The 14,500-nt window shown below is 41.7% G+C and overlaps 1 protein-coding gene across 1 annotated transcript in view; it reads left to right on the top strand.

Moving 5' to 3' along the window:
* MTAP (methylthioadenosine phosphorylase) overlaps nt 1–14,500 on the top strand; it is a 351,598-nt gene that overhangs the window by 185,121 nt on the left and 151,977 nt on the right. The window contains exon 4 of the mRNA XM_078676000.1: nt 5,817–5,984. Within this exon, the coding sequence (XP_078532126.1) occupies nt 5,817–5,984 (168 nt within the window). The remainder of the gene's footprint in view (nt 1–5,816; nt 5,985–14,500) is intronic.

Consider the following 14,500-nt stretch of genomic DNA (forward strand, 5'->3'; position numbering starts at 1 on the left):
TCAGGGGCCCCAACGTATAGAGCATTGTTTGAGTCTAGGCGGGACTGGATGAGGCCTTGTACTGCCACCTTTTTGGCCTCCAGAGGCAGAAGTGGGAGGACCTTCCTCAGGACTCTAAGTAGGCCAAAGCAGGTGGCGGATAACTTAGTGGCCTGGGTGGAGAAGGAGAGGTTTTTGTCCAACCATACTCCCAGGCTCTTGACACTTTCCTTGGGGGTGGGGGGAGTGCCCAGACCGCAGGGCCACAAGGAGGTAAATGGTACTGGCGATGCTGGGCCTAGGAGCATGAGCTCTGTTTTTTCTCCGTTCAGCTTAAGGGAGGAGTTGGTCATCCACCCTTGTTGTGCTATATCATGTTGTTTATTAAATTCCCCACTCCGTTGAATTTTAACTTGTATCCACTTTTGGGGAGCAGAACAAGAGTGGGACTCTCCTGTTTCTACTGCGTTTGGGTGTTCCTTTGCCTCTCATTCAACCTCCAGGGCCTAGGAGTTTCCATCAATAGAAATTCCCTAAGGTTACTCCCATTAAACAACAGACATTGTTGAAGAGTTTTGCAGATTCGGCTACCTTGCTCAGACTGTGACTTTCTTTTGGGCTTTCTATAGTCTTCTTCATTGCACTGAACCTCTGATCAGCTTGAATGCACTAACTAAGAGGTTCCTTAGCAGCACTTCATTCCCTAGTCGAAGATATGTGATTCTTGCAAACCCTGGGGGCACATATCCCTGGCCAGGAGTCCGCGATTTCTAGAGCTCAATCTTGGGGTTTTCCTCACGATACCTTTTCTTAGGGCCCTGAAGACCACCTTTTAGTAAGACCATAACTTCGACCAAGTTTGCTTCCAAGGGTGCAACAAAATTTTTTATGGTATATCTTCTACGCCCTTCTCTAATGATGGGACTGCTCAATCATGCTCATATATGGCTAGAAGAGAACCTTGCCAGGAATTTACAGGGGTAACTGGTCCATATGATCTTGATGAAAGGATACATTTTGACTCTCTATTATTCCTCCCCTGGGCTTGACTGTGAAATGTGCTTTAGGACAAATTCCTTCTTTAGGTCTTGTCTTTCTGCATCACGAGTTAGCCCAGGCACAAATTATCTACGAGCTCTGGATTTCCTGAACCCCTACTCCCGTCCTAAACTCTTATTATTACCCTCGTCTGAAACTGGGTATTAGAGGCTTAATGGTGAGTTTCATAATTTGTACCAGATAGCACAATGTTTACTTTCAGTGCTAAATGTGCCTGGTCTGATGTTTTTCGGCTTGTTACCACTGAATTGTGTGTGACACATGATGTGCACTGCAAGAAGTGTTATAGCAGCCATTCTTTCTAGACATGTCCATAGCAAGACCGATTCATTTCTAGAAATGTATGAGTCTTCTTCGATATATAATTTGATGTTTGAATGCTAAACCCATACTCTCTCTAATTTATCATGGAAAACCGTGTAGAATGGAAGCAGGTTCTGACTATCAAAAAGGAGAACAATGGACTACAATTTCTGTGTGGGATGACCTGGATAGATCTCACGACTTGTTGATCTCGTTTAATCACTCATTTTACTGGATTTCCACAAAGATTTGGAGAGGCTTCGCTCTGTCCCTTCGCCATGTTCACTGTATAATCCTATCTCTAAAACTGGTAGAGCCTCCTTTCACTAGTTTGTGGGTGATCTGAATGCTTATACAAATACTTCTGAACAAGGTATGGAATTAAATGCCGGGTCTAACCTACTCTCTGTAATTCTCAGCATTTAAGTATCCCTTAGTCCCTGGACCTCCAGAGAACTCACCTCCATTTCCTTCCTTTGGTGGACATGTTAAGTACGTAATTGACAAGGGAATATAAGAAGACACTTGGTTGGAGCGTGGTGGGGCCAGTACTTGGGCTTCGTATTAGGTGTTTTTTGCTTTACAAAACTGTGCCCAAATTATCTGATCTGCAGTCTAGAGATCCCATGAGGAAAGGGAACGAGAGGAAACTAGAGACCAACAACACAAAAGATGCAATAGAGTAATGTACTTATCGGACCTAGTGAGAAGCTGGGTTTCTGTTGCAGTAACCCCCCCCACCTTTTGCTAGACTACTGATGCACTTTGACTTGATGTGCCCTGGGTCCCTGCCAATCAGGTTCCGAGGGCCTGTGTGCTTTCCCCAAAACTAACCCACACCCAATTGGAATCTCTGGCCACAGATCAGCCCCTGGTAAATAGTAACACAGGTACCCAGGGCACTGTGACCAGGGAAGACCTCTAAGGGCTGCAGCACTTATTATGCCACCCTTTGAGGCCCTGTACCTTTACACACACACACACACACATACACACACACACTGCCTTTACAGGCTGCGTGTTTTGGTGCAGAACAAAGTGCAGAGTCGACATGGCATGGCATAGATCAGTCACCCCTCTAGCTGGGTGCCCTATACCAGTGGTGAGTGTACAGGTGCATGAGCCCTGTACCACTACAGTGTCTAAGTCAATTCTTAGACATTGTAAGTGCAGTGATGCCATTAAGAGTGTATGGTGCTTGGAGTTTGTCATTACGAACTCCACAGCACCGTAGTGGCTACACTGAAAACTGAGAAGTTTGATATCAAATTTCTCAGCACAATAAACCTACATTGATGCCAGTGTGGGATTTAATGAAAAATGCACTCAGAGGGTATCTTAGAGATGCCCCCTGAAAAAATGACCAGCCTCTGAAGCGATCCCTGACTGGTACACACCAACCTGCCACCATGAGACATGTTTCTGGACCCCTAGGGTGGGAGCCATCGCTCCCTGCGCCCAGAAACAAAGCCTTTCCTTAGCGGAGGTGTTAACACCTCCCCCAAGCCAGGAATACCATCTGTGACAGGGGAGCTTCAAAGGCCTGGTAGCCTTTGTAATGCGACCGCCAGCCTCTTCTGCTATCAGGAGCAGGCCCCTTTCCCGTCTCCTCTCCTTTTCAGCGGGAAGACAGGCAGTAAAAATTAGCTTGCTCAGAAGGTGTGCCCACCTCTGCCAACCCCACCCCTCACGTGGGGGAGGCGAGGTGAAGCCGACTCTTCAGTGCCCGCCATCTACAGATGGCAGGCACTCCCCAATCAGGATTAGAGTTTGTGCTCACTCCCCCACGTGGGGTGAGCACACTAAGGGTGTATTCACCATAAGGTCAGTATTGGTATTGGTATTGGTAATTACACTTGTATAGAGCATAACTACCCGGGGGCCTCGCAGCGCCTTGACTGAAAACAGGTGGCGAACTCATGGAGACTTAACAAAACTTTGCAAACAGGTACGTTTTTAAGGCCTTTCTAAAGGGCAGAAGGTTGTTAGTTTCTCGAAGGGCCAAGGGGAGGGAGTTCCAAAGCCTGGCCGCAGTAAAAGAAAAAGATCGGCCACCCCAGCGAGCTTTGTTTATTTTTGTGGTGGTTACCAGTTGCAAGGAGCTGGAGCGTAAAGCTCTAGACGGTAAATAAGGAGTGGCTATAGAGTGTAGAATAACTGGGCCGGTACGGTGAAAGGCTTTGTGCATAATGCACATGGCCTTGAACTGTATTCTTGCTGCAACTGGAAGCCATTGAAGCTCTTTGAGAGCCTTCTTGGCTGACTGCCAATGAGGAATGTTGTACAGTAGGCGAGCAGCACAGTTCTGTGTGACCTGAAGCCTGTACATTGCTGCTGTTGAAGCTCCCATGTACAGGGCATTCCCATAATCCAGGCGGGAAAGGACGAGGGCTTGAACCATGGTCCTCCTGGCCTGGAAAGGGAGAAGGGGGAGCACCCTATGAAGCATTTTCAGCATCCCAATACACGTGGAGGCAGTTTTGGTTGCTTGAGCTGAAAAATCAAGCGCCTTGTCCAGCCAAACTCCCAGGCTCTTAATCTGGGGTTTAGGAGGGGGAGGCGGACCAAGGGATGAAGGCCAGATGGAAGTTAGCGCAGATGGAGGGGAATTGCCCAGCAACATGATGTCCGTTTTCTCTCCATTTAGTTTTAAGTGGGAGTAGCTCATTGGCTTCTGACCTCGCGACCCCTAAAACGCCCACTAAATACAGTATTTAGGGGCAGCCCTGAACCAAGAAGGCAGACCAGAAGAAACTACAAGAAAAGAAGAACGACCGAACACCTGTGCCAAAGCTAACAAGAGGAAGACACCCACTGACTTGGCCCCAGCCTACCAGCCTGTCTCCACCTCAAACCTGCTCCTGCGAAATCCCAGTGTGTCCTGCAGCAAGAAACCTCGAAAACCCCGGAGGACCTACCTGCCTTCAACCACAAAGACTGTGTCTCCCGTGAAACACCGGATTTGTTCATCTCTAACCTCTGGTTCCGGCCGGGCACCGCGAATCCGCACCTCCCTGCACCCGCCATCCACGGCCCAAGATCGAGTGGTCAAACATCACGAGGAGGTCTTCCCGGCGATCCTGACCCGAGATCCAGTGACCCCTGACCTGCCTCAAACCTCCAGCCAACGCCTGCAGCCTAAATCCGGAAGGACCCCCAACCGCGACCAGGAGCTGGTAAGAAGATCTGACCCTAAAAGGCACCCCCTGCACCCGACGCCCCACAGCCTTGGGTGGACAACCGACGGTGCTTAACCAACCGCCAACATCCCAACTTACCTCTCAAAGTGATGGTCGTACCCAGAAGACCTTCGTCCCTGAGCCCGCAGGGCCTTTGCAAATCAGAGGTTCCCTATTGCAAACAACAGGGCGCCCGACGTTGAAATAGCATTCTGCACCTGGCCGCCCTATTGCCTCTGAGGGTGCAATTTTAGTGCTACGTTGTTTCCCCATTTGCCCTGAGCTAAAGTCCAGGAGCTTTGCTCCCATAACCAAGAGGCCTGCTCGTCAGCAACCACCAACCGGAGGCCCCTATCTCCCATTAGATAACATTGGGCCTCAGCACTCTGCCCCCGGCCATCCTAGTGTCGCTGAGGGTGTAACGAGAGTGCATCCCTGACCCTGGGGGATCCCGAGTCTACCCCCAGAACCTCAACTCCCACTACCGAATACTTACCCTAAATACGATAACACTATTTTTCTCCATAGTATAACATTGGCTGTTTTTCTTGGAAAAAAATGTAGTGTAATTTAAAAACCTAAAGAAATTCTTTCAAATTGTGCTAACTAACAAAAACGCTTTTACTTACCTGTTTCCAGGAAATGTCCCAGTGCAGGATCCAGGCATACTGCACTGTGTAAGAAAAGTAATCTCAACTTAACGGTAATTTTACTAAAAATCCTATACAAAGTATATGTACTGTATTCTGAAAAGCACTGCATTATCAGTAGCACTACTGTAATCAAATCAAAGTACATTTACAATTGCAATCCAAACTGTGTTACAAACTGTATATTTACTTCAAAGTACTTATCACTTACCTGTGCCAGGCTTGCTTGGTTCTAGGAAATAAAATAACTAAAAGAATATTCTTATACAAAAACTATTGGTCTGAAGTTCAGTCTTTGAGTGTGTGAATTCATTTGCTGACTGAGTGTGTACAACAAATGCTTAACACTGGCCTCTGATAAAGCCTTACTGATGGACCACACTACCACAAATAGAGAGTGAGGTGCTATCTAACTTTACCTCTGCCTACCTATGGGGTTCAACTGGACCCTGTACACACTATACCTTACTTTGGTATAGTATATACAGAGCCAGCTTCCTCAGTTTCACAACATTGTCGTATGAGTGTTTACATTTACATTTTGGGAAAATTAGTTTTGTAACTGTTGTAGTTACTTTTTCATTTTCCTTTCTTACAGTTTTGTCAGAAAATGTTGTGATTGTGCTTCTTGTATTTACTCTTCCAGGCACGGGAGACAGCATACAATTGCACCAACAAACATCAATTTTCGTGCCAACATTTGGGCATTGAAAGAAGAAGGCTGCACTCATGTTTTGGCAACTACAGCGTGTGGCTCTCTGAGAGAAGAGATTCAGCCTGGGGACATTGTCATGATCGACCAGTTCATCGACAGGTAGGGTCGAAGTTGGATGTCTGTCTTTTCTATCCACCCACCCACCCATTCCGCTTGTCGCATCTAGAGCTGAAGTGCTTCTTGTTATTCAGTTGTGATTTTGATGCAGGTGCACTATACTTGCTTCAATATAAGTAGGAAAACAAAAGTGGTTCAGGACATTAGAAACAGATGGGCATTACTTACACATGCACCTCTTCTGGTGTAACCTTGCTTACATTGAAAATTCTAACAAGGTGCTAATTTAGTTATATTACCTTCAGTAATGCATGGGTAAATATCAACAGAAAACAACAAAAAAATCTGTTTGTGGTACAGACCGCAACACATACATAACAAATGCTTTTTCTAAATAGTCTTATAAAACATTTTGTAAAAGAAAAAAACTTGTCTACTTTGTCCATTAGTAGAAATGTCTCATTTAACAAAGACTTTTGCAGAGAGAAAACAGAACTAAAAAAACATATTTTCGGTGAAATATTCTGATATGAAATAAAGAATTGGAATAGGTGATAATTCAGTGTACATTTTAGATGTAAATTAGTTCCTCGTGCAACGGAATGCAAGTACTTCGCTGGAGACCGAAAGATACACCAAACTGTCAACCCAACAGCATGAGCGATTTTTCTTTCACTGTAGAAAGCTTTGTTAATGTTTTACTCCGTGTTCATGAAGCAGGATTGATGTGTTGGCTTTTCAAATGCTGTTCTTTTCATTGTATAGCGCCTCCTGATGCTATCTGTCACCTTCATGGTGCTAATAGAATACTGCTAAAGATAATTTCTGGGAACAAGGAATGAAAAGATACACACCTCTAGTAAAAATGAATAGAAACATTCTGAGTTGCCGCTCGGAAAGGGGGGAAGCATGCAACATTATAGAACTTGGAGCGGAAGGTAAAACAGCACAGGTGTATAAAAGAACCTTGCTATATCGGTATGTCCTCCATCACTTTTACTGCATCCAAGTCCCACTGCCCTCATAGTGATGATATTTGTGGGGAAATTAACATTTCACCGTGGAGATCCACTTGATCTAGTAGAAAGCTTTGCCCATCAGAATGACTTTTCCCTTCAGTGAGTTTAATAAGGAGAAACTTAAACAGGGGGATTTTTCCATGGCAAACATTTCCACCTGATGCAGGTTTCAGATTTCGTTATGCATTCCCATACGTCTGTGACTTTTGCTTGGAAAAAGAAATGCAAAGAATTAAACGGAAATCTTACACCTAAAGCAGAAGGCATGTTTCTAATCCGGTTTACTGATTTGCCAACATAGCTCTATGTTTTCAATGATTTTTTTCACTTCTTCGGTTCACGGGTGTATGCGTCTGTGCAGCCCATTTAAAATGATCTGTTTTTGTGTTTGCTACTGGGAAGCCGTGCAGTGCAGGCACCAACCTATCCTTGGCAAAATATTTTGAATTTTTCATGTGACTTTCGTCCAGAATTCACTTCCTTTTGCTTACCTTTTCTCTCTGGTACGGATCCACAGGCAACGTCTTGAATATTGTACATGTAATATTACCTTTGGGTATGTGAACATCTCCATCATGTTAACTCTTGAGTGCAGGTAAAATCTTCACTTTGCAAAACATCATCCACACTGCATATCGTGATGTCTTATTAGCTTAGTAAAAAAAGTTTTGGCAAAACCTATAGATCTCGAGTCTTACCTGCAGAGCTATTGCTTTTGCCACTGCTTTTGCCATTTGAAAGCATGTGCATGCATCAAAACGAATATGAACACATGGCTGGCAATCTTTGCAGCAGTTGTTCTATTAAAGAATTTAAAAAGAAAGATTATAGAAATGTAAAAATAAATGTAAAAGGAGTGCGAGAGAAGCACAGACCAGCAATTGAGCAGCCCTGCAGCAATTTGGAGCTGCTGGGCCCTTGTAAAAAAAAAAAAAAAACAATAAATAAGTCTTGAGCAACAGGACGTGAAGCATGAAGCAGCGGTGAATGAAAGGAGTTCATCTAGTAGGCTGGCATCATGTTTCATCTGCTGGGCTATTATAAAATATATATATATATATATATATATATATATATATATATATATATATATATATATATATATATATATATATATATATATATATATATATATATATATATATATATATATATATATATATATATATATAACCTACTGGCGGTCGCCAGTAGGTATATATAGTTAGGATTTTTTCCCTATGGGATTTTTGAAAATTCTATGTCTAATAACTTTTGCGTTTGTGGACGGAATTGGCTGAAATTTTCTGGAAAATTGAACATTTTGTTTCTGAGCAGCCCTTGAAAATTTGGGGGGGTTTCGTCAAGGGGGGGCCCAGAAAAAAGGGGGGTCCCAAAACGTGTTTTTAACATTGAGTTTTCCATAGGGCGGTTGGCCTCACTTTTAGGCCGAACGGCTGAATGGATTTGCACGAAACTTGGCAAAATTGTAGGGACTGGTAGCCCGATGTGCCTTTTGTAGGTCTCAATATATGTGCTCCAGTGGATTTTGAGAAATTAACGTTTAAAAAAAGATATATATCTGTAACAGCGGACCGGGCAGCGCCCCGGTTCGCGGACCGGGGCGCGTACCGGAACTTCGCGTAGCGAAGCTGATTGGCTCTCCGGTGTCTGTCAACATTCTAAACAGTCCGGAGCGGCCGCCATCTTGTCTCTCGGTAGGATTGAGAGACAAGAGGAGGCCAAAACAAAGGGGGAAATAACCATAAGGGGGCATAGTAGATCCTCCCTGACCCCCTAGGTTTAATGTGGAGGCTTTAAAAGGGCCCCGCGGGTCAATTCCAACACTTCAGATGTGTTTTGTGAAGTAATTTACCTCACGGTATTTAGAGAGGTCTACAGGCTAAATGGCTAAATGGAATTCCAATCAAATTTGTGAAAATGGTAGGGATTGGTATGTAGTATGAGCTAATCTATATTTGGTGAAATTGTCTCCAGTGGCTTTTCTGTGAACTACTTTCCCACCTTTTTTGATGGTGCGCTTCCCAGGGAGCGACCCGGTACGCGAACCGTTGAGCGCCCCGGTTCGCGAACCTTAAGCGTTACGGGAGTCCACCATTTTGTGTTTCGGTCGAATTAAGATACAAGATGGAGGGCAAATAATGTTCAGAATGGGTAGAAGGGGGCACGGTAGACTTATCTTGACCCCCTAGGTTTTGTGAGGGTGGCTGAGGAGGCTTATATGTGTGAAAAAAAAACATTTTTTTAAAAAATTTCGCGAGGTTAGCTCCCGGTTCGCGTACCGGGTAGCGCCCCAGGGAGCGTACTTTGTTGAAAATTAGTGAAAAATGTTAGAGTAAAATAATAATTGTGAGTGATCAGATGTAGGGTAGCTCTGAGAAGAGCTTTTGGGTTTATGGTACATTTAGGTACTTATAAGTAGGTACCAATGCACAGTCTTAAATTCAGAGTGAAAATTCTGTTGCCCTCATCTGAGAAGTGAACTCCATCTCCTCTGTAGATATCTTGCATGTAGTAACGCAAGTTATTGTTGTACATGGAGCCCATTCCATGGTCTCTCATGTAAGCTGAAACAGATTTGTTTACATGCTTCCTCGACTTCTCAATTTGTGGACAAAATTGGTTTGACCACCTCCATTTCTGTCTTTGGCATATATTTGAATATACCAAGGCAGTCTGAGGAAAAAGTGCCATCAATTGCTCAAAGGTGTCCTTTAAAAGCATTTCCAGACCTACCCCAGTCAAAGTGCCCAAATCATTACCTCCACAGTGCACAATTAACAGGTCAGGTTTGGGCAAATGCATAAAGGTTTTCACCAATGGTATCAATTGGTGACATTTTAATCCTCTGTGGCCAAACCACTTAATTTCCACATCTTGTAAATTGAGGTTAGGTCCTGTTTTCAGCGTACCTTTGAGCCCAGTGAATATAACTATGTCCAACAATCCAGACAGAAAACATGGTGAGAGAAGGTTCTCCTGCAGTCAGATGAAGTGTGGCAATGAAATGGCAGTTGAAAAAATGAGAGTTTAAAATGAAAAAAACTGTGGAGTTTCTGTGTTCATGAAGCAGTAACAGTGATTGGTGGATTTTGATTGCTGAAAACAGAAAGTTAGGGTGCACGGATGAGTTATTTGAAAGATGTATTTTGAATGGTCAATAAAAAATCATTAAATGAAAGAATGCACTGGATATGCAGGTGCACTGAGAGTTCAGAGTTCAATTGCAACATTGTTGTGTGAACTTGCAAACACCAGAGGTCTTCCAAGAGGTGGTTGCTATGCAAAAAAGGCAGAAAGGGCAGAGGGGGGAAGGGTTTTCATTTGAAAAAAAGTGAGGGAAGAGTTTTGATTGGGTGACATGAGAGATATGTGTGAAGAATTACAGCATTTCTGTGCTTTTGATAGCTGCAGACTCTGGAGTGCATACCTTTTGCTCTGCTGAAGACAAATTGGTGTGTTTCTGAGACTGTTTTCAAACTCAAAGTATTTGCTAAGGTGAGAAAATATTTATTTAATTTAGATAGAGAATAGTGTGCTTTAAGGAGAAAATTATGAATTATGTGGCGCAAATTGCTTGTAAATATGCTCCCACCTGTGCATGGAAAATTTAGATTTTGAATGTTTATGTTACATAGCCATGTTAAAAGTGATACAAACATGCTGCAAAGGCAATTAAAAAAACGTTTTTATGTGTCTTAAGGACATTTTAAGTAATTTTCCCATGTGCAGTGTTTTGAAATTATGATTTGAAAATCGTTTTTGGGGAAAAGGAATTGTTTTTAAATTTATGAGAAGGACATAATGGTGTATGCTTCTTTATAAGGCAATTGACTGTCCCTGATGTTATTTTTCCCATTTTAATGTAAGACCTTTCTCTGTGGCGCAAATTGCTTGTAAATATGCTCCCACCTGTGCATGGCAAATTTAGATTTTAAATGTTTGTGTTACATAGCCATGTTAAAAGTGACCCAACCATGCTGGAAAGGCAATAAAAAAACACTTTCATGTGTCTTAAGGACATTTTAAGTAATTTCCCTGTGGGCAGTGTTTTCAAATTATGAATTGAAAATCGTTTTTGAGGTAAAGGAATGTTGTTAAAATTTATGTGCGCCATATGCCCCCAAATTTCTTTTTCAGGGGTGCAGCAGGGTGTTATTGAGACACCCCTGCACCTTTGGAAAAATTCCTAATTTGCGATGAGCTAATTGCTAATCGCAAATTGCACCTTCTTTCATATGGGCATCCTGGCCCATGGAAATGAATGGGTAATTTGCAATTAGCAATTTGCTCATCGCAAATTTGGAATGGTAAAGAATCGCTATTTATTCCTTAAAATTCGCTATTTGGGAAATGCAAAATAGTTATATGATACATATGGCGGTTGATGTCTAACAAGATAAGAAGCTTAGGGATACATTTATGATGACTGGCGCAATGAAGTGGACATCACTTACTTCATTGGTAGAGCTTTACATGTATTATATCCTCTGTATTCTTCATCAAGCGTAACTTTAATCTGCAATCCTGAGTAGGCCTCACCTTAAACAAACCTCTGGATAGGCCACATCTTATCGTCATCCTGAATTAATCATTTAAAATGCTAGGGACAGATTTATGATAGGTGTATGCCTCTTTTGCGCCACTTACAAAACACTGTCCATGGGGAAATGACTTAAAATGTCCTTAAGACACATGAATGTGTTTTTTTAAAGCGTTTGCAAATTTTTTTGGGTCACTTTTAACATGGCTATGTGACTCAAACAGTCAAAATCTAAATTCACCATGCACAGGTGGGAGCATATTTACAAGGAATGTGCTCCATGGGGAAAGGTCTTATAATGTAATATGGGAAAAATGACATCAGAGACACTGAAATGCCTTATAGAGAAGCATACACCATTATGTCCTTGTCATAAATTTGCAAACCATTACTTTTCCCCAAAAACGATTTTCAAATCATAATTTGAAAACACTGCACATGTGGAAATGACTTAAAATGTCCTTAATTCAAAATTTGCTATTCCTTATTTTGCGATTGCACTGAAGGATTTGCAAATTTTGCGATTCCTTAAATGCAATGTATCAAACAAAAAATATGTAAAAAATGATATTAAGGATTTGGAAACTACCACCAACTTCTAGTTTGTGGTAATTTGCGAATTCTTTTCAAAAAGCATTTTTTTCCAAAAAACAAAAGGTGCCATATGACGCCAATACATGTCCTTAGGGCATGTATGTGTGCCATATGCCCCCAAATTTCTTTTTCAGGGGTGCAGCAGGGTGTTCTTGAGATACCCCTGCACCCTTGAAAAAATTCCTATTTTGTGATGAGCTAATTGCTAATCGCAAATTGCAACCTTCATTCCTATGAGCCTCCTAGCCCATGGAAATGAATGGGTAATTTGCAATTAGCAATTTGCTCATTGCAAATTAGGAATGGTAAAGAATTGCTATTTATTGCTTAAAATTCGCTATTTAGGAAATGCAAAATAGTTTGATGGTACATATGGTGGTTCATCTGTAACAAGATAAGAAGCTTAGGGATACATTTATGATGACTGGCAAAATAAAGTGCAAATCACTTACTTCATTGGTAGGCCTTTACATGTATTATCTCTTCTGTATTCTTCATCAAGCGTAACTTTAATCTGCAATCCTGAGTAGGCCTCACCTTAAACAAACCTCTGGATAGGCCACACCTTATCGTCATCCTGGATTAATCATTTAAAATGCTAGGGACAGATTTATGATAGGTGTATGCCTCTTTTGCGCCACTGTGCGTCACTTTTATGATGCAGCGGCGGTGCAAAAGATTTGCTATGAGGCGACAAAATTACAAATTGATGCATTTAGGCAGATGTGTCATGGTGTAAAAAAAACGTACCACATGAAACCGATGCAGCAGTGATGCAAAAGATGCACCATGTTGCAAGACAGGCCTCACTTGGGGCCATATGTATCAAGCTAATTAGCATTCGCAAAGATCAAAATTCTGCGAATTTCGGCCTTTGCGAATGCTAATTAGACAAATGGTATGTATCAAACAAGTTTGATGCAAAATAAGGAATAGCAAAATTTGCTATTCCTTATTTTGCGATTGCACTGAAGGATTTGCAAATTTTGCGATTACTTAAATGCAATGTATCAAACAAAAAATATGTTAAAAAAATGACATTAAGGATTTGGAAACTACCACCAACTTCTAGTTGGTGGTAATTTGTGAATTCTTTTCAAAAAGCTTTTTTTCCAAAAAAGAAAAGGTGCCATATGACGCCCATACATGCCCTTAGGGCATGTATGTGCGCCATATGCCCCCAAATTTCTTTTTCAGGGGGTGCAGCAGGGTGTTCTTGAGACACCCCTGCACCCTTGGAAAAATTCCTATTTTGTGATGAGCTAATTGCTAATCGCAAATTGCACCTTCATTCCTATGAGCCTCCTAGCCCATGGAAATGAATGGGTAATTTGCAATTAGCAATTTGCTCATTGCAAATTAGGAATGGTAAAGAATTGCTATTTATTCCTTAAAATTTGCTATTTAGGAAATGCAAAATAGTTTGATGGTACATATGGTGGTTCATCTGTAACAAGATAAGAAGCTTAGGGATACATTTATGATGACTGGCGAAATAAAGTGCAAATCACTTACTTCATTGGTAGGCCTTTACATGTATTATCTCCTCTGAATTCTTCATCAAGCGTAACTTTAATCTGCAATCCTGAGTAGGCCTCACCTTAAACAAACCTCTGGATAGGCCACACCTTATCGTCATCATGAATTAATCATTTAAAATGCTAGGGACAGATTTATGATAGGTGTATGACTCTTTTGCGCCACTTACAAAACACTGTCCACGGGGAAATGACTTAAAATGTCCTTAAGACACATGAATGTGTTTTTTTAAAGCGTTTCCAATTTTTTTGGGTCACTTTTAACATGGCTATGTGACTCAAACAGTCAAAATCTAAATTCACCATGCACAGGTGGGAGCATATTTACAAGGAATGTGCTCCATGGGGAAAGGTCTTATAATGTAATATGGGAAAAATGACATCAGAGACACTGAAATGCCTTATAGAGAAGCATACACCATTATGTCCTTGTCATAAATTTGCAAACCATTACTTTTCCCCAAAAACGATTTTCAAATCATAATTTGAAAACACTGCACATGTGGAAATGACTTAAAATGTCCTTAATTCAAAATTTGCTATTCCTTATTTTGCGATTGCACTGAAGGATTTGCAAATTTTGTGATTCCTTAAATGCAATGTATCAAACAAAAAATATGTAAAAAATAACATTAAGGATTTGGAAACTACCACCAACTTCTAGTTTGTGGTAATTTGCGAATTCTTTTCAAAAAGCATTTTTTTCCAAAAAACAAAAGGTGCCATATGACGCCAATACATGTCCTTAGGGCATGTATGTGCGCCATATGCCCCCAAATTTCTTTTTCAGGGGTGCAGCAGGGTGTTCTTGAGATACCTCTGCACCCTTGAAAAAATTCCTAATTTGTGATGAGCAAATTGTTA

This window comes from Lissotriton helveticus, chromosome 2_1 (assembly GCF_964261635.1).
Source record: "Lissotriton helveticus chromosome 2_1, aLisHel1.1, whole genome shotgun sequence".
Classification (NCBI taxonomy): domain Eukaryota; kingdom Metazoa; phylum Chordata; class Amphibia; order Caudata; family Salamandridae; genus Lissotriton; species Lissotriton helveticus.